The sequence below is a fragment of the Sebastes umbrosus genome, chromosome 3 (genome assembly GCF_015220745.1).
Source record: "Sebastes umbrosus isolate fSebUmb1 chromosome 3, fSebUmb1.pri, whole genome shotgun sequence".
Taxonomy (NCBI): domain Eukaryota; kingdom Metazoa; phylum Chordata; class Actinopteri; order Perciformes; family Sebastidae; genus Sebastes; species Sebastes umbrosus.
In genome coordinates this window covers 6,797,649-6,821,527 of record NC_051271.1, presented here as the reverse complement: position 1 = coordinate 6,821,527, position 23,879 = coordinate 6,797,649, and the positions used below count along the sequence as shown (strand labels likewise).

At 45.0% G+C, this 23,879-nt stretch overlaps 1 protein-coding gene across 7 annotated transcripts in view; it reads right to left on the bottom strand.

The window, feature by feature from the left end:
* LOC119484848 (nucleosome-remodeling factor subunit BPTF-like) overlaps positions 1 to 23,879 on the bottom strand; it is a 55,588-nt gene that overhangs the window by 13,443 nt on the left and 18,266 nt on the right. For 5 of the 7 annotated variants that reach the window (XM_037763976.1, XM_037763977.1, XM_037763981.1 and 2 more), the window contains 20 exons: positions 22,775 to 22,941; positions 22,226 to 22,402; positions 21,743 to 21,924; positions 20,637 to 20,768; positions 19,636 to 19,765; positions 18,797 to 18,932; positions 18,066 to 18,368; positions 15,133 to 17,209; positions 12,365 to 12,489; positions 11,815 to 11,967; positions 11,502 to 11,652; positions 10,429 to 10,468; positions 9,810 to 10,035; positions 8,617 to 8,760; positions 4,692 to 4,822; positions 4,000 to 4,114; positions 3,658 to 3,860; positions 3,132 to 3,372; positions 2,673 to 2,956; positions 334 to 447 (listed from right to left, as the gene is read on the bottom strand). In XM_037763976.1, coding sequence (XP_037619904.1) covers positions 334 to 447; positions 2,673 to 2,956; positions 3,132 to 3,372; positions 3,658 to 3,860; positions 4,000 to 4,114; positions 4,692 to 4,822; positions 8,617 to 8,760; positions 9,810 to 10,035; positions 10,429 to 10,468; positions 11,502 to 11,652; positions 11,815 to 11,967; positions 12,365 to 12,489; positions 15,133 to 17,209; positions 18,066 to 18,368; positions 18,797 to 18,932; positions 19,636 to 19,765; positions 20,637 to 20,768; positions 21,743 to 21,924; positions 22,226 to 22,402; positions 22,775 to 22,941 — 5,231 coding nt within the window. The remainder of the gene's footprint in view (positions 1 to 333; positions 448 to 2,672; positions 2,957 to 3,131; positions 3,373 to 3,657; positions 3,861 to 3,999; positions 4,115 to 4,691; positions 4,823 to 8,616; positions 8,761 to 9,809; positions 10,036 to 10,428; positions 10,469 to 11,501; positions 11,653 to 11,814; positions 11,968 to 12,364; positions 12,490 to 15,132; positions 17,210 to 18,065; positions 18,369 to 18,796; positions 18,933 to 19,635; positions 19,766 to 20,636; positions 20,769 to 21,742; positions 21,925 to 22,225; positions 22,403 to 22,774; positions 22,942 to 23,879) is intronic. The other 2 variants (XM_037763978.1, XM_037763979.1) reach the window with 2 other exon arrangements.

Genomic DNA, 23,879 nt, shown 5'->3' with positions numbered 1-23,879 from the left:
ACTTTTAGCTAACAATTTCAACTGTTTATCCATAATTTTTCGGATTCTTGTATCATATTCTTGAATTGTTTCTGAACATCTTTAACGGCTCTAACGACCGTTGGATTTATGCTGTTTAACTTTCCTGTTATTTTCTCCCATACTTGTGTCTTATTTCACCCATAATGCATTGCGTAACAGGCAGTCTTTCATTAGTCACTCATAGGGAAGCTTTATGCAACAGGTACATTTAAATGTCTGTAGCAAGTCTGACTTAAAGTTATATTTAAGACAAAGACTAGGTCTATTTTCATGCAACTGGCCCCTGCTGGGTTGGCCGGCCTGCTGCTCTACCTGTCCTCCCTGAGCTGAGGTGGTCCCAGTCTGTTGTATCTGGATAGGAAGCTGCAGTTTGATGTGCTGTGGCAGAGAGCCTCCACCCTGCTGGGCCTGCAGCTGCGCCAACACCTGAAGTCACAACACAGAAAATACACAAATTTAACAAAGCTGAAAAGAAAACCAGGGTTGTGTTTATACATTTATATAAAACTTGTATCTAGATGAGTTAGATCATTCTGCCAGCTACATTACCGTCACCCCTAATATAAATAGGGCCCCACCTTAAGAATGGCTGGATAGATTTAATTAGCAGTTCACAGAATGACCCGGGTTTAATAGTTTATATAACATGCACATTACTTTTTTTTAAATCAGGCTTGCTGCATGGAGAAGGACTTTCGGTCGGCACCAAAGTGCTTCTGGAAAACCATCCGGCACCTTAGGAGGGGGAAACGGGGAACCATCCAAGCTGTGTACAGTAAGGATGGGACACTGTTGACCTCAACTGAGGAGGTAATCGGGCGGTGGAAGGAGCACTTTGAGGAACTTCTGAATCCGACCAATACGCCCTCTATGGTAGAGGCAGAGCTGGAAGCTGATGGGGGACCATCATCAATTACCCTGGTGGAAGTCACTGAGGTAGTCAAACAACTCCACAGTGGCAAAGCCCCGGGGATTGATGAGATCCGCCCAGAAATGCTGAAGGCTCTGGGTGGGGAGGGGCTGTCTTGGATGACACGTCTCTTCAACACCGCGTGGAAGTCGGTGACAGTGCCTAAGGAGTGGCAGACCGGGGTGGTGGTTCCCCTTTTCAAAAAGGGGGACCAGAGAGTGTGTGCCAATTACAGGGGTATCACACTGCTCAGCCTCCCTGGTAAAGTCTACTCCAAGGTGCTGGAAAGGAGGGTTCGGCCAATAGTCGAACCTCAGATCGAAGAGGAACAATGCGGATTCCGTCCTGGCCGTGGAACAACGGACCAGCTCTTCACTCTCGCAAGGATCCTGGAGGGGGCCTGGGAGTATGCCCATCCAGTCTACATGTGTTTTGTGGACTTGGAGAAGGCATATGACCGGGTCCCCCGGGAGATACTGTGGGGGGTGCTGCGGGAGTATGGGGTGAGGGGGGCACTTCTCAGGGCCATCCAATCCCTGTACGCCCAAAGCGAGAGCTGTGTTCGGATCCTCGGCAGTAAGTCGGACTCGTTTCCGGTGGGGGTTGGCCTCCGCCAGGGCTGCGCTTTGTCACCAATCCTGTTCGTGATATTCATGGACAGGATATCGAGGCGTAGTCGGGTGGAGGAGGGTTTGCAGATCGGTGTGCTGAGGATCTCATCGCTGCTTTTTGCAGATGATGTGGTCCTGTTGGCATCATCGGTCTGTGACCTCCAGCACTCACTGGATCGGTTCGCAGCCGAGTGTGACGCAGTCGGGATGAGAATCGGCACCTCTAAATCTGAGGCCATGGTTCTCAGCAGGAAACCGGTGGATTGCCTACTCCGGGTAGGGAATGAGTCCTTACCCCAAGTGAAGGAGTTTAAGTATCTCGGGGTCTTGTTCGCGAGTGAGGGGACGATGGAACGTGAGATTGGTCGGAGAATCGGAGCAGCAGGGGCGGTATTGCATTCGCTTTACCGCACCGTTGTGACGAAAAGAGAGCTGAGCCAGAAGGCAAAGCTCTCGATCTACCGTTCAATCTTCGTTCCTACTCTCACCTATGGTCATGAGGGTTGGGTCATGACCGAAAGAACGAGGTCGCGGGTGCAAGCGGCCGAAATGGGTTTCCTCAGGAGGGTGGCTGGCGTCTCCCTTAGAGATAGGGTAAGAAGCTCAGTCATCCGTGAGGGACTCGGAGTAGAGTCCTTGCTCCTTTGCGTCGAAAGGAGCCAGTTGAGGTGGTTCGGGCATCTAGCACGGATGCCTCCTGGGCGCCTCCCTTGGGAGGTGTTCCAGGCACGACCAGCTGGGAGGAGACCACGGGGAAGACCCAGGACTAGGTGGAGAGATTATATCTCTACTCTGGCCTGGGAACGCCTCGGGATCCCCCAGTCAGAGCTGGTTAATGTGGCCCGGGAAAGGGAAGTTTGGGGTCCCCTGCTGGAGCTGTTGCCCCCGCGACCCGATCCCGGATAAGCGGTTGAAGATGGATGGATGGATGGAGGCTTGCTGCAGACTTATTTATATTTACACCTGTTTTGCCCAGTACTGTAAAGTCTACTACTGCTGGACACGATGCAGGTTCACCTGAGCAGTGCTAAATTGCTCAAGGTCATCTCAACTATAGCTATTCTGGGAAGTGGAGCAGGGTTGTGGCTAACGTTACAGTGCAGATCACAGTGTTGCTTTGCTAATCATACCTGTACCTGCTGTTGCAGTCCAGACATGCTGATGAGCTGTGGCGTCTGCTGCAGCTGCAGCTGGGTGGTTCCTCCCTGCGTTTTCACATGCAGCGAGGTGGGCGACTGGATGGGCATGTGAGCGTGCGTCTGAGGGGGTAACTGGCCCTGTGGGGTGGCCGACGAAGGGGTGCTGGTGGTGGCCAAGGGGGTCGCCCCTGCCTGGACGGGGGCGGCAGCCTGCTGTGCGGGCTGGGCTGGGGTTTTGGTGGAGGTGGAGCCGGGCTGGCCGGCAACAGTGGTGGCTGGAGAGCGAGAGAGAAAGAGGGTCAGAGATGAGCAGCAGAATGTCATCATAAAAATGTCACCCAGTAGAAACACATCTCATTTTATTTTCACAATTATTTAAGAGTTTGCCTGAAAGCAAACCGCCCTGAAATGCACATCTGTCGAGTGATCCACGCTTGTTTCTTATAGTACCTGTGCTTGACGTGGGTGTGGCAGCTGAAGCTATGGGGGTGAAGAGGAAGCGCTGCACCTGGCCGTTGGGCAGCGCTGCCTGCATGAGCTGCTGACCGGGTCCTGGGATGACGGTGACCCCGTGAGGTATGACCTGCAGCTGACCGGTGGTCTGGCCCTGGCCCTGAACCATCACCGTCAGAGCCTGTTGGGTACCACCGACACCAGCCTGCCGATCCACACCTGACGCAGCCTGCTGCTTCTACAAGGGCCAGAGAAGAGAGGGGGATATGAATCAGTGTACGGTCCAGTCTAATCCAAAAGAAATTGCCTTTAGTGAAACATTATGGATATATCCCATAATCTAAAGCTGTATGTACAGACCAATATGATATATGTATCTTTCAAAACCAAGACTGTCCAAAGGAGTGTATATAACTGACATACTCAAATAAGTTGTCTAAAAAGTTACAGGTCAAGGTATCGTTTATATTTTAAATCACATTTAATGCTTTTTGGGAGGTGTTCATTTCAAGCTCTAACTAACCTGTGTGAGTTGGGTGAGCTGCGCCAGGGTGAGTTTAACCTGGCCCTGCCCTTGCGGCCGTGGGGTGCTGGGTGTTGTTTGGCCTGCTGCGACGCCGGCCGCCCCCTGGCCGGTGACCGTGGCGACGGGGCTAGCACCAGATATTGCTGTGGAAACTGCCTGGCCACGAATGATCTGTGTCACTACTTGCTGTCCACCCTGACCTGGAAGAGAAAGGTGTACAAAAATGGTAAATTTTAACTAGACTAGAAACAAGTTACATTTTAGTTTGTTTCCTATGTGCAGTGATTCTTTGAGGGTGAGATGCTATTTGTCCATCTGAAAAGTATTACAATACATTACCTTGCTGGACCACGAGGGGTGTGCGCAGTATCGTCTTTCCCATTGCTCCCGTCTGCTGGATCGGTGTTCGGATCACTGTCATTCCTGGACGGATCTGACCACCAGCTGCCAGAACCTAGAAGGATATTTTTTCATGAAGATGTTACTAATTAATTGTTTCAAAGCCGGCATCTTCTTCCTAAACTGTCAGAATCTGACAATAAAAAATAGAGAGGTCAAAGATCAAGGTCAGGTTTAAAGGAATACGGCTGGAGCTGATTATATTCTATGGGATAAAATAATGTACAGCGAAAGTAAATATGTTACCTACTTTAAATCAACAGCACAGGCAACAAAATCAGCAATGTGAAAGCTTTTTGCAAACATAGTTTGCAGAAGGCAATAGAAGGAAAGAAAGCAGAGGTCAAGGGACCCCTTTGAAAATGGCCATGACAGTTTTTCCTCACCAAAATGTAGCGTAAGTTTGGAGCGTTATTTAGCGTCCTCCGCGACAAGCTAGTATGACATGGTTGGTACAAATGTATTCCTTAGGTTTTTTAGTTTCATACGATACCAGTATCTTCTAGCTATACCCTCCGAAAGTTGATTTAATGCGTTAAAGAAATTAGTGGTGTTAATACTAATTTGCTTTAACATCCTTAGTTAAAACAACTGTCTGGATACTTCAGAGCCGGGAGAGAAGGCAGATGTACCTGCTGCTGGGAGCCTGGGGTATTGGGCCTGATGTTGAGCGTGGTGGTGCGGGGCTGGAATGTGGTGTAGGTCTGGGCACCGCCTGCTGTGCTGGAGGGGATGATACCCAACACTTTCTGCTGAACCACACCTGCAAAGAAAAGAGAAACAGAAAGATACCAGAGTGAACAAACGAGAAGAGAGAGGCACGCAGGGTGAAGACGAGGTCTGTCGGGAAGCGGCTTTGTCAATTCTCATTATCAGTCGAAACAAAAACACAACTGGTGGAAAGATGAGAGAAGGACAAGGAAATATTTTAAGTGATGACACAAACGGCATGGAGGAAAGAGATAAATACTGCAAGGAAGGGATAGCTCATGTAGGTTTTGGCGTTTAAAGAAATGGACAGGGTTCATATGTGTGGTTTTACTTTTAATTGTATCCTCATAGGATTCCTTGTAAGCTTATATTTTTTGAGATCATTGATATTTATTTGTCAAATTCCTACCTTTTACTACATCAAACACATCCACCGACACATTTTAAAATGCTCAAACGTTCCTAATACAATTACAGATGTGAAGCGGTGGCCACATGTTTGCGTGTCACAAGCGAGTAGTTGTACAGAGGTCCTGCATTGATACAACTCAATACATTATTCGTGGGCTTCTCCCCGCGCTTGATGGCCAGCTTTTGATCCCGGCTACGGTAAATATTAGTTGAGCAGGTAAACAAAATCTTCAAAGGCTCACTGAAAGCTTAGTTGGGTTTCCCCCAACATGCCTGAACCCCCCCTCATAAATTATGCATGAATTGAGATCCTACTTTTTAACTTTAATCTGACAAAGGGAGCGTTTCATGTTTGTTCGCCGGGCTCTGTGCCTTAATGAGCTCACGTGAAGCCGATGGCAGAAATGGAAACCACGAGAGTGTCGTTCTTTTTCCTCTGCCGCTGCTGCCTCCTTGCTGCGGTTTTTCAACCGCAACCGAGCAGGTAAACCTATACATCAAGGGTTTCCCTCTTCAAACAGGGACGTTAAACCCGGTCGTAAGACCAGGGGAGTAGCTGCTCTGGTCACACACATCAAACACGCTTCTCTATGGGCTGGCTGTTTGGAGAGGTCGGGGAGTTGGGACTCCGGTGAGTTGAGAGGTACACTTTTATTCAGAAAGACGGAGGGGAAAAAAAGGAAAATGGAATCCCGCTATAGAGGGCTACCTGTCTGGGACGCAGACCTCAGGGTAAACTTGTTTTCCTGCCTAACTTCCTTAAGCCCTTCCAAAACAAACAGGGCGCCCAACAGTCATGCTGGATAAATACACATGTCCATTAAATGGTTACACTCCACCTGAACTTAGTTTCTCCTTCATGGTGACTTCAAAGGTAAGAAAAATCACTTTCTTTGTATCCTCGGTGAATATCATTCTCTTTATCTGGTGAATGCAATGTTTTATTTAACCAAGTCTGTATTAAATTATACATTTCCTGCACACTGAGATGCTATTTTTAGTGGCATCATCGTATTCGAAAATTAAGATCTCTGCAGTTGTTTCTTTTCCACCTTTTTCTGTTAGTTGACAGATTGGATAAAACAGGAAACTGTTAAGAGCTTAAACCTGAAAAAATTGAATCTGTAATCAGTTGGAAGAAATGTGGATACATCTTAGAAAGTTATTTAATTTCCAGAGTCACTAACCTTTCCTATGTGATGTCTTTGTGTTTTTCACTGAAGCATATTTTAAGCTTGAAACGGCCCACTTTAATATAAACTAGAATTACCGCCTCGTGGTTTTATGCCTCCGCCAACCAGTCCAGTTGCAGTTTACATCTACGTCTTTCACTTCATCATTTTATCTTGTTAGACATTTGTGTGAAATTGTCATAATTAGCGTATGAATTCTTGAGTTATGGCCAAAAACGTGTTTTGTGAGGTAACAATGGCCTTTGACCACCAAAATCTAAACAATTCATCCTCGAGTCTAAGTGGATGTTTGTACCAAATTTGAAGAAATTCCCTCCTGGCGTTTCTGAGATATCATGTTTACAAGAATGGATCAGATGTATGTACGGACAACCCGAAAACATAACGCCTCCGTGCCAGCGACAACCGTAGCATCTTCACGAGGGGCATAAAAATACATCTAACGTATACAGCATGTAGTCAAGTAATTGATTTTGTGAAAGCTGAATCTGACCTATAAAACCCTTACGAGAGACGTCGACAGCTTTAATGGAACACGTCAACAGGACAGACCACCTCCACTGAGTGTTGAGCGATATCCATCATCCAGTAATTTGACAGGACCACAGACAGGCCAGCTGGTGTTCGGTACAAACCGTCGCCTCATCCGTGGTGTCAATATTGACATTTCGAAAAAGGTAGAAACGCACCTAACTTAAGATAGTACAATCCTCAATCCGCAGTCTGGATTTAGAACCTCAGACTACACAAGTCTACCATCCCCAAAAACAATCCAACCAAAATAACAGCTTTCTATTAGATTACCATGCCAACAGACATGATGTTCCCACACCAAACTAAGCTGCTGACTCATGAGGTTGGCACAGAGTGGACACCACAACGGGGTTGATGCAGACCAGGCTGCCACAGTAGCACAAAACACAGCGAGCGGCTGGTAGCACCTTTTACATTTGTTCAGCTGCAACCAGATGGGACAAAAAGCTTCCTCAGAGCACAAGCACACTACCAGAGCTGAACTTAACTAAGCTCAGCTCAGCTCAACATTTCTTCCTCTCTTGTTCAGACATGCAGCATCTCTGCATTCATTTGTAGTTTATTTGTCCATCTGGTGAATGTGAGCCCAATAGCCACTCCCCTTTTAGCTCCGTTTTTGGTCTCCTCCAACTCCTGAGAGAAATATCTGTCTCTTTAGCTGCCAAATGCTCCACCATGTTCACATGCTAGTTGCTAACTTTGTCTGTCTGCTGTTTGGTGCTGAGCAGATGGTGTACGGTGGGCTTATCAGAGCTTTTTCGTTATGAACACTATTATGAGAGCGGTGAGAGTGACCCAAAACATTAAAGTTGCAGGCTGGAAAAGCAAAACAATGAGCTGAAAGACACTATAAAGATCTGCAGAGGTGGTGATTATTATTGTGGGTTCATCATTACAACCATTCCTTTTCAAAATACACATTCACAGTCATTTGATTCATTGTTATTGGCAAAATATTGGTTTTAGATGCTTTTATTTGAATTTAACCTATTCCTTAATGTAGATAGTTAATTAATAAAGCACAATGTTTCAGGGTAAACCTATAACATCACAAAAGGACAAACCAAAAAAGCAAAATAAAGCTAACAGTCACTGAACAAATCAGGGTTGTGGGTGATATTTCTGAGGTCTGGAACGAGGCTAAATAAAGTGCTTAATTTCAAGCATGTAAAGAAAAACACATTAGTTACATTAGCACCATGGCGAAACTAACGTTGACAGCTGTGTGACTGATTCAGAGAGGCCAGAGTGTTTAATGGAGCTGAACACTTGAGCCCCATAGTTCTTCTAAGTTGCGGGCCTTTAAAAGCCACCGTCTACTTGTGTACTTGGCTCACTGACAGTGGCAATCAAGGACAGAGGAATGTCTAATTTGTGTCTAATTTGTAGACTTCAAAAATATTTGGGCCTGCGGTAACTGGCACCAACAATATTTAAAATGAATGAAGACAGACCCAGTCCTTCCAGAGCGCTGAGTGCGTGGTTGGCACGCTAAATTGCTTACAATGGCATCCAATTAATGAGCCACATCTAATTTGGCTCCTTTGACACATTTGAAATGTCTCGGCTGTGGGTCCGAGGGGAAGCAATGAAAACACAAACACACATGCATCCGGATATGGTGGCGGATGGAAAGAAGAACACTGAATAAATGTAACTTGTGCCCTCCGTCCACCTCCGAGGTGTGACTTATTAAAACCTGCCCTACCTCCTTGTGAAGTTGGCACGTTGACTGTGACGATCTTGCTGTTGGCGGGCAGCGGCAGCTTCGTGGTCACTACCTTTCCGCCCACCGAGGTTCCCGTAATCTGGAAGGTGTGCCCACCGGACGTGGCCACTGTGGTCTCCGTGCCTTAATAAAGCAAACAAACAAACACTGTAAATCCAATAATATCACTACTTCTAAGAAATGTCGATAACTAACACGGCGATGCTGTCGATCAAAACACGTTAATTAGGAAAACAACACATTTTAAGGAAGCTTTACACTTTGTTGGGCAAGCATGTCAACATTGTCTAGTTTGTTACAGCCAATGGACTAAGTGACCGTGTCCACCGAAACTTTTTTTCCCAGCTGAAAACGCCAGGCCCTCTTTTGATAATGTTCCGCTGCGATCGTTGCGCTTTGAAGGCGATCAATGCGACCTTCTGCATCTTCGCCTCACAGCCTCGGTCCAGCCTCGGTCTGGGTCTCATTCACACGAACAGAGGATGGGGAATTACTCTAGAATCGGCTATACAAACAGACGTCTCTTTTCCAATGTAAGTCTATGGGAAAAAGTATTTTTGGGCCCAATGGCACCAAATGACGGACACAGAAGTTGTAGTACCGCTGTTTGGCCACTACGGAAATTTGCTTCAACGCCCTCTGGATGAAGAGAAGGCTGAAGCAAGTGGGGAAAGAGGACGGACACACCGATCAAGTGGGTTCATGAGATTTGGTAAGCGAATATACATCTCGGCGAGTAAGATCGTTTGGTTCAGATTCAGATCAACTTGCTCCAGACATGAGGACGTCAAAAAGTCCACAGTCGCTGCTGCCATTTTAACCGTAGCATAAATACCCAGGACTCCCATTGCAAAGCGTTAACAAAATATGCTGGCCCCAGGAAAAAACGCTTTGTAGGACACAGCCCCTAACACACCTTTAAACTAGCACAGCTGCAGTGAATCACACGCATTTGACAACACAAACGAAGACATGAGCTCATAATAGTACAATATCTGGTAAAACAATCAGGGTGAATGGTGTCTCTCTTGTGAACACTCGTGTTATGATTTGTTTCGACATGCTCTGCCCCTTAATTTAGGTAAGAACAAAGAGTACACTGTACTTCTCTGCTGCTCCACCAAACTACAGCACAGCAAACTGGCTGTTAGTTACACTCCTCTGCAACGTACCTTGTGTGCTTTGACCCTGCTTGACCCAGGTGGCGAACGACTGCTGGAAGTTTTTGTTCTGCTGGAATGTGACGGGGGTGCCCATCTTGGTGGACAGCACCACCTTGGTGGTGGTGGTGCCCTGGCCCGACAGCGTGCCGACGATGACTTTGGGCGTGGCGACGGGTGTTGCGGGAGTCCCGGCTGCGGTAGCTGTGACTGAGCCTGGTTTCTGCTCCAGACGTTTCTGAGATGGTAAATCAGACAGTCAGTCAGTCAGTACATTAACATGACAGAAGTATTCAAATCAGTTGAGTAGAAATGAGCTATTACAGTGGTATAGAGAGGGATGTTTGTGGGTTAGCTGCCTGGTCGAATGATACCATCAGTAGAAATGAATGGATCGTCTGTCCAGTTTTCACTCATTGCTCGAAAAAGAGTAATTGTGTGTAAATCCCAGTAAACAGAGTCCTGTTTAGAAGTGTCTACTGCGACGTGCGCTTTTTCCTCGCACAAAATTAGGATGTCAATCTCAGTTGAACATTTTTTTTTTTTTTTTAAAAAGGCTTACTTATATAATTTCTTTAAAGATTGATGTGCCTCATTTAAAGGACAGACTGGTGAACTGAACCACACTCACCTTGGCCTGCTCTGCTGCCTGAGCTTTCTCTTTCTCCACCCTGTAAACGAAAAAAAAGAACCTCAAGCTTACAACACAGCTGACATCTGTGAAAAACAAAGAAAGTTGTACTATGGTAATTTAAAATACTCTACAATCTTTCCATACATTTTATAAGTTAGATGTGATTATGTTGATGAAAGGTACATATCATGGATTAAAAACATTTTGAGCATCTGCCTCAGGTGATTTACCTCTAGCAGAGCAAGGAGACAGTAAAATCACCATCCAAAATAATATCTGACTCTCCAGTTTGTTCTTAAGTCGTTCTGACAGATTGCACAACTGACGCTACATGGCAGGTGTAGGCTTAACATTAGGGCTGCACAATTAATCGAATATTAATCGCGATCACGATTTTGGCATCCCACAATTAAATGAACATGATCGACTGCGATATTGACGTTTGAAATGCTCCGCTCATAGAAAACTCTGCTGTATAAATAAAAACGCTTCCTAAACTAACAGCTAGAGATGAAACGTCAGTCAGGAGACGACCGAAGCCGGACGGTTTTCAGCAGTCGCTCTAGCGTTTGAAAGGAGACGTTTTCACAGCAATATAAAATAGATATGAGAGAGGGCTTTATGACCTGTTTAACTTCCTAACACTATCTCTAAGCAGATTATAACATATAATTAGACCTACTAATGCCAATATTTTGATTGAATAAAACCAAGGCTAAAATAAAAATACAATTATTTATTTCCTAATCATTTGAATTGTGTATTTTCATGCAAATAACCGCTATAAATGTCAAAAATAAAGAAAAGGGATAACATTTAGAGTTTTTTGACGGTTAGAATGTACCCCAACGTGGAAGTGAAAACGGCGCTCTGTTTATTTAAATGTGAAATTAAAATAAAATATTTTATATTATTTTATTATATTAAATATATATATATTTTTTTAAATTAATGAATAACCGTGATAAATAATCATGATCTCAACATTGATCAAAATAATCGTAATTAGCATTTCGGCCATAATCGTGCAGCCCGTAGCATAACATGCTTGACCCTTGTGACTCTCTGACCTTTCTGAGAAGGCTCGGATCTCCCAGAGGTCCAGCTCCTCCTCAGCCACCCAGGACTCGATCACCACCGGGCCCGTCTGCTTGGCGGGCTCAGGCTTCTTGGGGCGCAAGGCACTGGAGCGCAGCCCCTTCCTCTGAGGGGTGTGGGTTTCTGGGATGGTGGATCAATAACAGATCAGTGCTATTGTGTCTGATTTTTAAACACTGCGATACAAAAAAGGAGCAACACAATTGATGGATAGAAATAGACACAAGTTCATCCTCAGGCACTTTTACTCTTTCTTCAGCGTCAGGAATAAAAAGTTGATCTAACCTTTCGGAGTCTCAGGCACTCCGAGCGGGCAGATGATTTTGCGGATGCAGTACTCCGAGCGAATGCCGTAGGGTCCCACGTCACGGCGCTTGATGATCTCGGTGGTGGTGATTTCCGTGTCTGATGTCTCTGTAGCAATGAGTGGGGATAGGGCTGGGTTGGTATGGTGATGAAGAGGAGGAGAGCCCGAGAAGATGGAGGAAAAGCACTCCAACATAAACACAGTGACACCCACACGAGACTGACGGCTGTGTCTTTTTCAGACAAGCATTTTTGGTATGTTTCTCTGAGCCAACATCGAGATAAGGAGGATACTATCGAGTTATTGAATCACAGAAATGCCACAGTTTTTTGTGGAAACACAAGCTGCATCTATCCACCGCAATATAGGTATCAATAAAGCAGGAATAAATACAGGAAATTAGATAAAGGTGCATAAATATCCAAAAATAAATCACTTCTATATCTTGTATATCAAACAACACAATTCATTCCCTCAAAACTCATCCTCCCGGGGTGACAACATCTTTATTTAGGGGGTGGGTTCTACCTGTCCGCGTGGTGCCGACAGCGGCGGATGGTTTGACGGCCATGTCGTCCCATCTCAGGGCGGCCCACAGGAGCCTCAGCATCAGACTCACACCAGCCAAAGACTTCACCGTCTGCAAGCGATACCTACAACACAACCCTCAAGCTTTAGTCATATAAATATAGCTGCATGTAAACATTTGTCCAAGTATTGTGTGTCGTTCACAACTTTGCACCTGTACGTAACATAACAAACAGCTCCTGGAAAATGGAAATGTCTGTTGGGTACGTTTTGCTAAATACTTTAATTTTAAACTGGAATACAAACACTACTGACAGAAAGAATAGTTGTTCTACAGCTGCGAGCTGAGGTTTTTTTTGGGCGTTCCCCACTGCCCTGGTGTCATGCAGTTCATTAACGCAGGGCAACTGACCGCCAGTGACTCCCTCAGTGTTACAGAAGACACATTGCAGCACGACCATGGGACAGGAAGAGGCAGAGTAAAAACAGACTGCGGTTTTCGGTGATGCTGCTCTCCCCTCATGACCATTTCCATGAAAGGCCGACCGGCTGCCATATTTAATAAATCATTTCATACGTTAATTCGGTTGTGGGATAGATGCTATCTCTGCCTCCAAAAGCACATAAAACAACAGTTTTAACTCACAACGTTCAAAGTGGAAGCTTGTGCATATTTCATTTGGTCATTTTTAATTTAACAGTTTTTGGGTGTGACAGACTGTTCTAAGTGTAGAAATGTTCCTTCTGTGAATCATTATACTGCTGTTCCGACGATGAACTTGGCGCTCATTTAAAACATCTTTAACATCTACAAAAACATCATCACACTGTTGTGCGTGTGTGTGTGTGTATATGGGGTTTGGTTGATATTCCCTTTCCCATGTGTAACCACAGGCGGGAAATATCTCGGGGTTGCAGGGCTGGGTCAGTGCACAAAGTTAACATCCTGACACTTGTCCGCCGGATGATTCATGACTGCTTCGGAACTGAGGGTCCGGTTAAAATAACCTGTGTGACACCAGGCTCGGAGCCACAACATCTCGCAGGGCCAAAGCCATGGACAGCAGACAGGGAGGGAGACACAATGAACAACAAAGCAACAGGACACTTTGACAAAACCAGGAGAGGGTTTAAAGGTGGATGCTGATCAGCCTCTGTTGTCTTATGTTAACATCACAAATGTAGATCTTAAACTATAGCTGTTGAAGAAGTACGTGGTTGTAAAAACATTTCAAACTAGAGACCATCTTCCAGCGCCCTTGCTCAGACAACCACCATCTTCGAACAACATAATAATCTTTCAGCATATTGTAATTCAAGTGTTCTGAGAGATAACTAGACTTCTGCACCTCCTCATAGCTCTGTTTACAGGCTTTAAAAAATCTAGCCCGTGACGGGAGACTTTGACCAATCACAGGTCAGTCATTGAGAGAGCGTTCCTATTGGCTGTGCTCCGGTAATTTGACCGGAACTTGGCGTTCCTTCACCAGATTTCACAATGGCGGCGGCGTCACAAACTTTCTAATTTTACAGCTAAACCGTGCACTACAAGTTGATTCTGAAAACAGTTGAGGAGAGTAATAGGCATTAACGTAACATAATATTGATTCATATTTGATCAGTGCCGCCTAGTTTGTCGGAGTTCGCGAGTGATTGACAGCCGGCTCTCATAGACGGTAGCTGGACAGCGGACCTCAGATCAGTTCTTACTGCTTGTTTTCCTCCGGTCTGTAAAATCTTGCAGATGTCGTTAGGAGCACCGGAGGACACAGAGGCACATGATTTTTTTCAGGTTACCTGTCTCATGCACTACTGTCACGATATAGCGACCGTTTTATAAATATAACTTTTTTTAAATCATATTTGCTCCAATCTCGCCTAATTTCAGTTTTAATACGCAGTTGGGCAGAACTGAAAGTGAAAATATTCGGTAAATGTGGATAATCCTGCTCATATACTACTGAGTACCACAGCCATATGTTTTGATTCCCCACTTGACAGGTTACAGACTTTACATCCACTGTGACACTGAACACACAAATCCTTGACGAATATGTGGCAGAAAAAAAAACCTCTTCAAGACCGGATACACTTTCTCTGGCTGAGTGCTCTGCTACAAAACATAAATCAACTTTTAAGAAATCCAAGAAAAACACAGGGGGTGTCCTCTGATTAAGTTTTATCTTGAAATATTTTACTCTGAAGTGGCCATTTATAAAATAATACTGTTCTAGTCTAGCCATAATTTTTAATTAAAACTAAATTTGGGAGTGCTGTCCTCGCAGGGTTTTAATGCATTTTTTGGAGGGGGGAGTCAGTACATACAAATCATGTCTGACTGACTAAAAATTATAGATTCTGTTTGTGATTTGTGCTTTCCGTTTTTTGGAATTTCCCTCTTCATTTGCAATAAAGCTATCTGTGTCTAAGTGTGTCAATGTTAGGACCATCGTCGTTGCATGTCCTCTGTATTTGCATTAGTTTCCTCTTCCTTTGTGACATGCGTGTTAGCTATCAGTTACACTACAGCCACCGCCGCTGAACAAGACGCTGGCCCCAAAACTTGAGTCGCTCCCCGACTGCCACAGAATGCTTCCCACTGATCACTGTAACAGCGAAGATAGGTCAAATGCAAAGGATGAATTTCCCCGTGGAGAAGTGCTACTTAACCAGCGACTTTGTCGGTTGATAATTATGTGTAAAGTGAGCTCAAGGGCAGAAAGAAAGAAAACTTCCAATAGAAAAATAAACAGTGAGAGCGAGCTTACCTCCAGGTGATGCCAAACGTGGGCCTGGGTGAAGGGTACGGCCAGATATCCAGCGCCGGCTTGGCGTTGTAGCTAAATATGGACACCTCACGGAATCCACCTCGCCTCGCCAGCACCTTCAAGTCGTCATGCGGCAGAACAAAAATACTCCTGCGGCTGCTCTTGGTGACAAACTTGCGGTAAGAAGGAAGGGCGGTGTCCGAGCGCGTCTTCTTGGTGCGGGAGAACTTGAGGAGGCGGACGCGGCCGTTTGTCAACGATGAGTCCTCTAGGCTCACGGCGACAGATGACACTGAGGTTTTACCACTGGTGTCCGTCGTTGACTTACTGACAGAGGCCGAGAGCGCCGTCTTCTGTTCTCGTGTCACTATTTCACTCTGGCTGTCCTCTGACTGACCGTCGTGCCCGGGGGAACAGATTTTGGTCACAGTTGTTTTGGTCATGGTAGTAAGGGTGGACACCGCGCTGTTTTCTGTTGCTCGAGGCGTCGTCACCACTCCGGGTGGGTTTGACGGCACCTTGGCTATCCTCGTCTCCGTGGAAACTACCGTCGTGGTGGTCGTGGAGGTTGTGGTTACCTGGGTGACGATGCTCTTGAGCGGTTCCATCGTCCCGCTGTTACTGTTTTCCTCTGCAAAGCCGTCGCTCAGACTGGACTCTTCCGCTGAAGGTATAGGAGACGGCGCCATCCTGATGATCTTGACCGCAGAACTGGGTTTGGTCTGCACGGACTGAAACGGCGACGTGCTGCTGTGCTGCAGCGTGTTAGCTCCAAGTGCATCTATGTTGTTCTCCAGTCTCGTTATCTTCGGTGGAGGTTTGTAATCCTGGTCCGATATCACTACCTTGCTCTCTACCTCCACCTTAGAGGCCAGGCTTGGTTCCTTGCCCCCGACCTCCGTACAATCATTGACAGGCGCCACATCTCCGTTCACTAAAGGCTTTTGCTGCGTGCCGTCCTTCAACGAGACAACCAGCCCTTGTTCTTCAACCTTACCAATGCTGTTCACCTTGGTCTGTGGACTGTTGGTCAGCACGCCATTATTTGAGCTCATTACAGAGTTACTCAGCGTGCTTTCACTCCCCGAGCCATCGTTACCATTTACCTGAGGGAGAGGAGAAACTGGCTCGGGAGTGGTGTCACTTTCAGTTCTACCTTTTATACTTTCTTGGTTCTCCTTCGGCCCCATGCCGTTTTCCTCCGTACCCGAATGCGCCGAGCTTAAAGTTTCTGGGTTTTGCTGAATACCTTTAGAAGGAGATGTGTTCTGACTGCTTATTTGGTCAAGAACACCTGTAGATGTCCTTAGAGAGTCCAATTTCAAGTTGGGTACCTCAGACCCTGTATTTTCAATATGCGCAGCCTTGGTAACATCTGATGGTACACTGGCTGTTTGTCGCTCTAAAGAGCTGTGAATTCCCCCTGCTGTTGTTTCAGGTACATCAGGCAGCGTGACGCCCTCTTGCCCTGAACTGTCTGTATTAGTTTCTTTTGGCCCCATAGTCCTTTCCACTAAATCTGCCTCCAATACCTGGGGTACGGAGGTGGTTTGGTTTTGTGTACCTGTACTGCAACTGTCTTTGGGCGTGGAGTCTGGAGCAGGAGAGGGAAGAGGAGGAGTCTCATCTGCAGTTTTTGAGAGTTCAGCCGCCTGACTCTCCCCTCCAACCTCTCCTCCTCCAACTTTTCCTGGCCCTGGAGTTTGTGTTGTGGAAGAATTCTCCTCCACTTTCACAGCTTTGCCCAGTGCAAGCTGTGTCTGAGCGAGAGCGTGGGGCTTGAGCGGTATCCGCGGCCGGACTGGAGTGCCCAGAGCGGGGTTTGAAGTTAATGAACCTGGTGTAGGAGCCTGAGGGTTGGTGGCGGACACCTGCTGCCTCTGCTTCTCTTCAATAACGTGCTGCTTCACTCGTCGCTCCAGCAGGATGTCCAGCTTGGAGGACTTGACCCTCTTCTTGTAGGCGATGCGGGTGAGGAAGCCCTTGCTGACGTCCACTACATCGTAGTTAAAGGGTTGCGTAGGGCTCTCCGTAGGCTCCTCCTTCATGGAGGCCTTTTCCTCCTGAATACTGGACCCTGGAGAGACAATTAATTCAGACTTTAAACTGCAGTAATATAAAACTGGGACACTTCATCACATTCTCCTTAAGGCACTGACAAACCGAGTCGATGGTCGGCCGTCGGACAGTTTGGGGCAATCGGAGAGCGTCTGTCGGCCTAGTTTTGACGGTGTGTCCTGCACCGACGGCTCTAGTCTGCCTGTGTCGGAGGTTTTTCGGCCGATTCGGCATGTTGAATCGGTGGCGGAGTCCGCCTGTGAGAGAAATCGCATCCGATTGGCTGTTCAGCTTTAAGGAACCAGTGCACGAGAAGAGACACGGAAGTGAGGAAAGCAAGCCAACGAGTAAAGACAAGACGGCAACACAGGAGGCTCTTCTAATTTTTCATCTTCATCTCATCTGATCATCCCAATACACGGATATTTTCACAGCGACATGGCCATGTGGAATGAAGCTAAGTGGTGAGTGAGAGTGGTGTGAAAATGGACGTATCATAACAACGGCTTGTTTATCCGCCGTCCTCGGTTTTCCTTTTTGTATGACGGATACGGACTACCGCCGCCTGCCGGTAGGGAGAGTTATTTCATCTCACGCAGGCGTAGAATGAACGTGGTAGTTGGCTGTCGGCTGTAGTCTTTGCGGTGCGTTCGAGTGTAACTTTTTGGCTGAGACAAAATGCGACATGAGGCGACTCAACAGCCTCCGTCGCCGCTAGTTCTTTGATGTTAGGTTGGTGCGTCTGAGCCTTTACAATCTGTCAATCAAACTGAAAAAGCGTGTGAAGGATACACAATAATAAAGTAATTATAAAAGTTGTTTAAGTTTAAAATTAAGCACAATGTTATGAGACACCAATTCGCACTCTGTCATACTTTGCTCTTCATCCGATCGCGAGTCAGTGGGGTCCACCTCCATCTTCACAGGCGATTCATCCGCTGACAATTTCTCAGACTTTTCCTTTTCATCCTCCACTTCTTTCTTTTCCTCTTCCATCCTCTCATTAGATTTCGAATCGTCAACAGACATCGGATGATCTGCCGCGGGCTTGGAGAGAATGGAGGAGTCTTTATCTTTTTCCTCGCAGCTTAAGACGGCAGCTCCCTGAGCTTCTGGTGCAGCGATGCTGGGACGTCGACTCAAGTCCAACAGGGTGCATTTCTTGCCAAGTTTAGCATCTTTGGAAAAAACACAATGACAGTGAGAGTTTATTTTTCAAATTCAGAGATACCAATAATTTCTATTAATCAGGCTGTTTTGGAACACAACCCATCCAAAAATAAACAAAACTTCAACATAAAGAATGTGTTTTTGACACTGCAGTTACTAATTAGTAGCAGTCAAAGGTAAAAGGATATACAAGAACATAAACTATCAGTATGAATAAACAAGAATCTAAACTATTAATGAGGTCTTTGATTCGCTCAACTCACTGACATCCACAGGCACATCAAAAGACAGGCCTAATTCACAGAGTGTCAACCAAACACAGCACACAATGACATCGTTGAGATTACTGAACGAGAGACTGATTCACTCTCAGAGTCAAAGAGACTTTAAATTATAGGAAACCACATTTCAGGCCCCAGAGTCTCCCGTTCCAGACCTTCCAGTTCTTTGCGGTAGTTGGCGTTGGTGTTGCCGGGAAGCCTGGGGACAAACCGCTGCACGTAAGTCTTACTGATCCAACTCCAGCCCCCGTAGCCCGTAACGCGATACTCCTCTCCTTTCTGCTTCCACACCTTCAAATGAGACACGAAAGCAGAAGAGGAATGAGGAAAAGAGGAATGCAGAAACAACAAAAAAAAATGAATTTGGAGAGACAGAAAACAGAGAGATTAAACATTTAGAGGTTATTCACACACTGATCACTAATTGCTGAGGGAAATGACTCATAGCGGAGCTCAACAAGCTGCATCAAAGAGCCCTTGATATACACACACACCAGTGTTTCCCACAGCAATGCCTCAGTTTTCCAGGCAGCAAAGTCTCAATCTAGAGTAGCCTAGATTTAAATAGTTTTGATATTATTGTCAGTATAGTTTCACGAAGAACTAGAATAGTCAGGATGGCGGTGTCTTATCAAATCAACCCTCTTGTCTCTCATTCAGTGGTGCATCTAAAAAGTCATGTCATGTCCTGTACACTGCTCATTTACATAAGGAGTGGATTTTTTTGTGTTGTGCATAAACCTAAGGTTGTGATGACAAGAAAAAATGTCAGGCATGCAATCGGCAGTCACATGACAGGGCAGGGTAGACCTCTGCATGAGTACAAATGCTCAGTGATGGTGATCCAATCTCAATCTGATATGCATACTATGCAAGAGGGCGTTCCTTGTGTGCATGAATGGCAATGTAACTTTTGACGTATTCAATTCACCTTTCGCCAGGTATTAAATAATCAATTGAAAAGCAAATATTTGTGAGTACGTATGCGACCTACCTGGTGTTTGATCGGAAAGGTGTACTTGACCCAGGTGGCCTGTTGCATTGTCTCCTCATCCTCCAGCTTCTTCTCCCTCTTCTTCACTTTCTCTTTCTCCTCACGCTCAATAGATGTCATGCGGTTCAACCTGAAAAACGTTTTATTTTATTACTATTTTTTTTTATTGCCATAAAGTACAGCCTGCTGCTCTTAATTGTAAATTGATTCTACTTCTACAAAGACTGGTAATGTAGAAGAAAATAACCTCTATTGTGAAGTCTGTAATTCTGTGTTCATGTTGTGCTGCACACCCTGCTGTATGAGGTCATCGGTCACTTCACGACAACCATGCATATTTTTTCAACCCTTCAGCCATTTGGAAAAGCTTGTGAATAATTATTTTTCTTATTATTAAGTGCAAGTGAACAACTGGAAAGCTTCTTGTGTGATGTAAAAGTATGATTAAAGCCCTGACTAAAGATAAGAAGTTGCTCTTGGAACAGAAATTAAACACGAAACACACACACTTGTCCTACAAGTTGCTGAAAACGCTCTCTCTCTCTCTCTGTCTCTCACTTACTTTGCTCACAGTTCAGTCACACACACATACACACATTCTGATCCCAACCTTGTGAAATCTTGGACAATCGCCTCTTTAAAAGGGGCGTTGTGGTGTTGAAGCAGTAGCAGAGGCAGAGGTGGGTGGCACTGGTAGTGGACTTGCAGTCTAAATATTATGCCTCACAGCTAGGGTGGGCCTTTTGATCTGATCGGCTACACTGACCACACACCCCCTGTGTTCATGCACTGAATGCTTGTTTGAGTTTTGATCTTTTTTTTTAAGTATTTGAATGTCATTTAAACTGAATTTGTAAATGGATCCTATAACTATTATTTTGTTTACGTGTGTTTGAGAAATTATATCGCTGGGTAAAAGCACAGATTTATGAACATGTGTAGTATGTGTACAGTATGTACAGTACACACACAAACACAGCATATATACACTATGTGTGTACCTGGTATGGCCCAGTGAGTCCTTCCAGACAGGCAGCATAGCCACAGGTTTGATGGCACACTCCAGGATGGCCAGAGCCAGCGCAAACTCTCTGGCTTTACTGCACATCTGAACTGCTTTGATCCAGTTGGTCCTAAAAAACAAGCAAAGAAACATTAAACATGTTTAAACTTCTCTCTTTACTCTAGCGTTTTCTAGCGCTTTCACTTTTAGGCTGTATTTCGATTTACCTTTTGGAAGAAGTGCCTTAATTCTGACTTTTCTTTTTTCATATCTACACATAAGATGATTTAATCAGTGAAAAGCACCAACGCCTTCATGACTGACAACTAGGGCTGTCCAAGTAAACACGATAATAACGCAATAGTGAAAATTAGTTTTGGCGCCACTAATTTCTTTTAATGCATTAACGCAACTTGCGATTTTTATATAACTGCTTAAAAATCAGACGGCCGATCTTTCGTAGGTTGTAGCAGGCTCAGTTCTGAAACTAAAAAACCTAACGAATCCATTGCTACCACCCACGTCATACTAGCTTGTCACTAAGGAGGCTAAATAATTAACGACAAACTTGCGCTAAATTTTGGCGAGGAAAAACTTACATGGCCATTTTGAAAAGAGGTCCCTTGACCTCTGACCTCAAGATATGTGAATGTAAATGGGTTTTATGGGTACCCACGAGTCTCCCCTTTACAGACATGCCCACTTTATGATAATCACATGCAGTTTGGGGCAAGTCATAGTCAAGTCAGCACACTGACACACTGACAGCTGTTGTTGTCTGTTGGGCTGCAGTTTGCCATGTTATGATTTGAGCATATTTATTTATGCTAAATGCAGTACCTGTGAGGGTTTCTGGACAATATTTGTCATTGTTTTGTGTTGTTAATTGATTTCCAATAATAAATATATGCATACGTTTGCATAAAGCAGCATATTCGCCCACTCCTGTGTCGATAAGAGGATTGAATACTTTAAGGTACATTTTGAACAGATATCAAATGTGTGATTAATCGCGATTAAATATTTGAAATCGATTGACACTAAAACTAATACCCACTGAACATTTTGTGTGATTATAAAACACATAGCAAGCTACACAGGTACCTGTGTGAGGCCCAGTTAGGGTGCATGAACGGTGCTGGAACGTTGTTCTCCAGCTGGATGATGGTGATTCTCAGCGTGGAGATGGTCAGAAGCTTAGAGCCATGAATAGACCCATTCCACTTGAACTCTCCTGCTGGTGTCATGCAGAACTTGTGGGAGAGATGCCGCCTCTTGTCGTGGTCCTGATGAAAAGACAAATAAAGTAGGTTTCAGTCAGGAAGTTAAAGCATCAGAAACACCGGGGACATTTCACTGTCAACTTCATATCATCTTTGTTAATGCCCCGTTCAATCATCTGTTTATAATTTTGTTTATTCATAATCGCCAATCCATGTGACTTGGATGTCTTTATAATAATGGGAGAAACTCTTACAAACACGTTGAGAAATAAAGATCCACTGAGCCACCCTGCAGCTCTTATTTAATGTTGGAGTATTTCTGATCATTCAAACGGCAAAAACAACGAGTTGTCGTGCTACTTACCTCTCGGTGCTGGTGCTTGTTGAGGGACACAGCATTGGAGCTGTACTGGTTGTGATAGACGCGGTATTTTCCCTCCTGGCCAAGCTTGAAGTATTGGCTGAGCGTCCCCTTCATCACCACCTCCTTGCCTCGCGTGCTGACGCGGGTGACGTCACCTTGCGCATTTACTACTAGTACCTGTAGACGTAGGGGAAAAAAAAGATATGAGTCATTCAGATTTATTATGGCAGCGAAGGTCATATTCCAATCTACAATATAACGTACAGCTGCTCAGAATAAAATAAGCGTCCTCATTACAGACGCTGACGTTGCAGCCTTGAAATGAGCTATGGAGTCCTAGTACTGAATTATGTTTTACTAGGCGACAAGTTAATGAATTAAATAGTCCGAAGATTGTCAGGTAAACCTCCAATTCTTCCCCAAGGCCATTAACCTCATCTTCATACATACATCGGTCTGCTCTGTGCACCTGTGTGTCAGACATCATACAGGCATTTTTACATTTATTGTCTGACAGAGAAAGCAATTATCATCAATAGGTCTTCTCACCTCTTTGCCCTCCTTGAAGCCCTTGTTGGCTTCGTGAACAGCAGCGGCCACCTGCTGGCTCTTCATCTGGCTGAGCTTGCTGTCCGGGTTCCTCAGCCGGGTCACCATGCGTGTGGCGGCAGACCTCTTAGAGACCGTCTCACCGTTGGCTGAGTCTTTACAGTCCCCTGGACACCCAATGTCAGGATCAGTCAGAGACAGAAAGAAACAAGTCGTACACAGTAGGATTTGAAAGGCCGTATGATGAGCAATGATCACCCAAAGCGACAGTGGTTACATAAATAATAGTCCCATGTAAAATATGCTGCTTGTTAGTCTTGTCAAAAATATTAATACATATCAATACGGAATATTTGAAATGGTTTCAATAGTAATTTTCCGCAGTATCGATACACAGCAGCACTTTTTGCTCTCTCTTCTCTCCGACAGCAAGTCGACACACACACAGCGCTATTTATCTTTTAATAAAAATCTCAAATTTGAAGCCCTCAATGTGTCAGTTTTTCCCGGTGGTATCGAAAATGGTTTCGAATATCGATATTTTTTCAAGGTATTGCATCAGAGTTAGAAATTCCAGTATTGTGACAACACTACTGCTGGTCTGTTTAAAGGCCTATTGACTGTACAATGTGTAGATGACTGGTATGATATAGAGGACAGTTATTTTTCTGGCATAATTTTGGGCTTTCAAAGTAAGTTATAATTTACATAGAGCTGTCAACGTTAATGTGATAATAATGTGTTACGCAAATTTGTTTTAACGCCACAAATTTCTTTAACGCAACTTGCGATTTTTAGGTTGTAGCGGGCTCAGATTTAAAGCTAGAGTGAAGATACTGGCATCACATGAACTAAAAAAACACGTCATAATAGCTCGTCGCAAAGGAGGCTAAAAAAAATGCTCCAAACTTAAGCTAAATTTTGGCGAGGAAAAACTGGAATGGCCATTTTTAAAGGGGTCCCTTGACCTCTGAACTCAGGATATGTGAATGAAAATGGGTTCTATGGGTACCCACGAGTCTCCCCTTTGCAGACATGCCCACTTTATGATAATCACATGCAGTTTGGGTCATTGTTTTGAATTGTTAATTGATTTTCAATAATA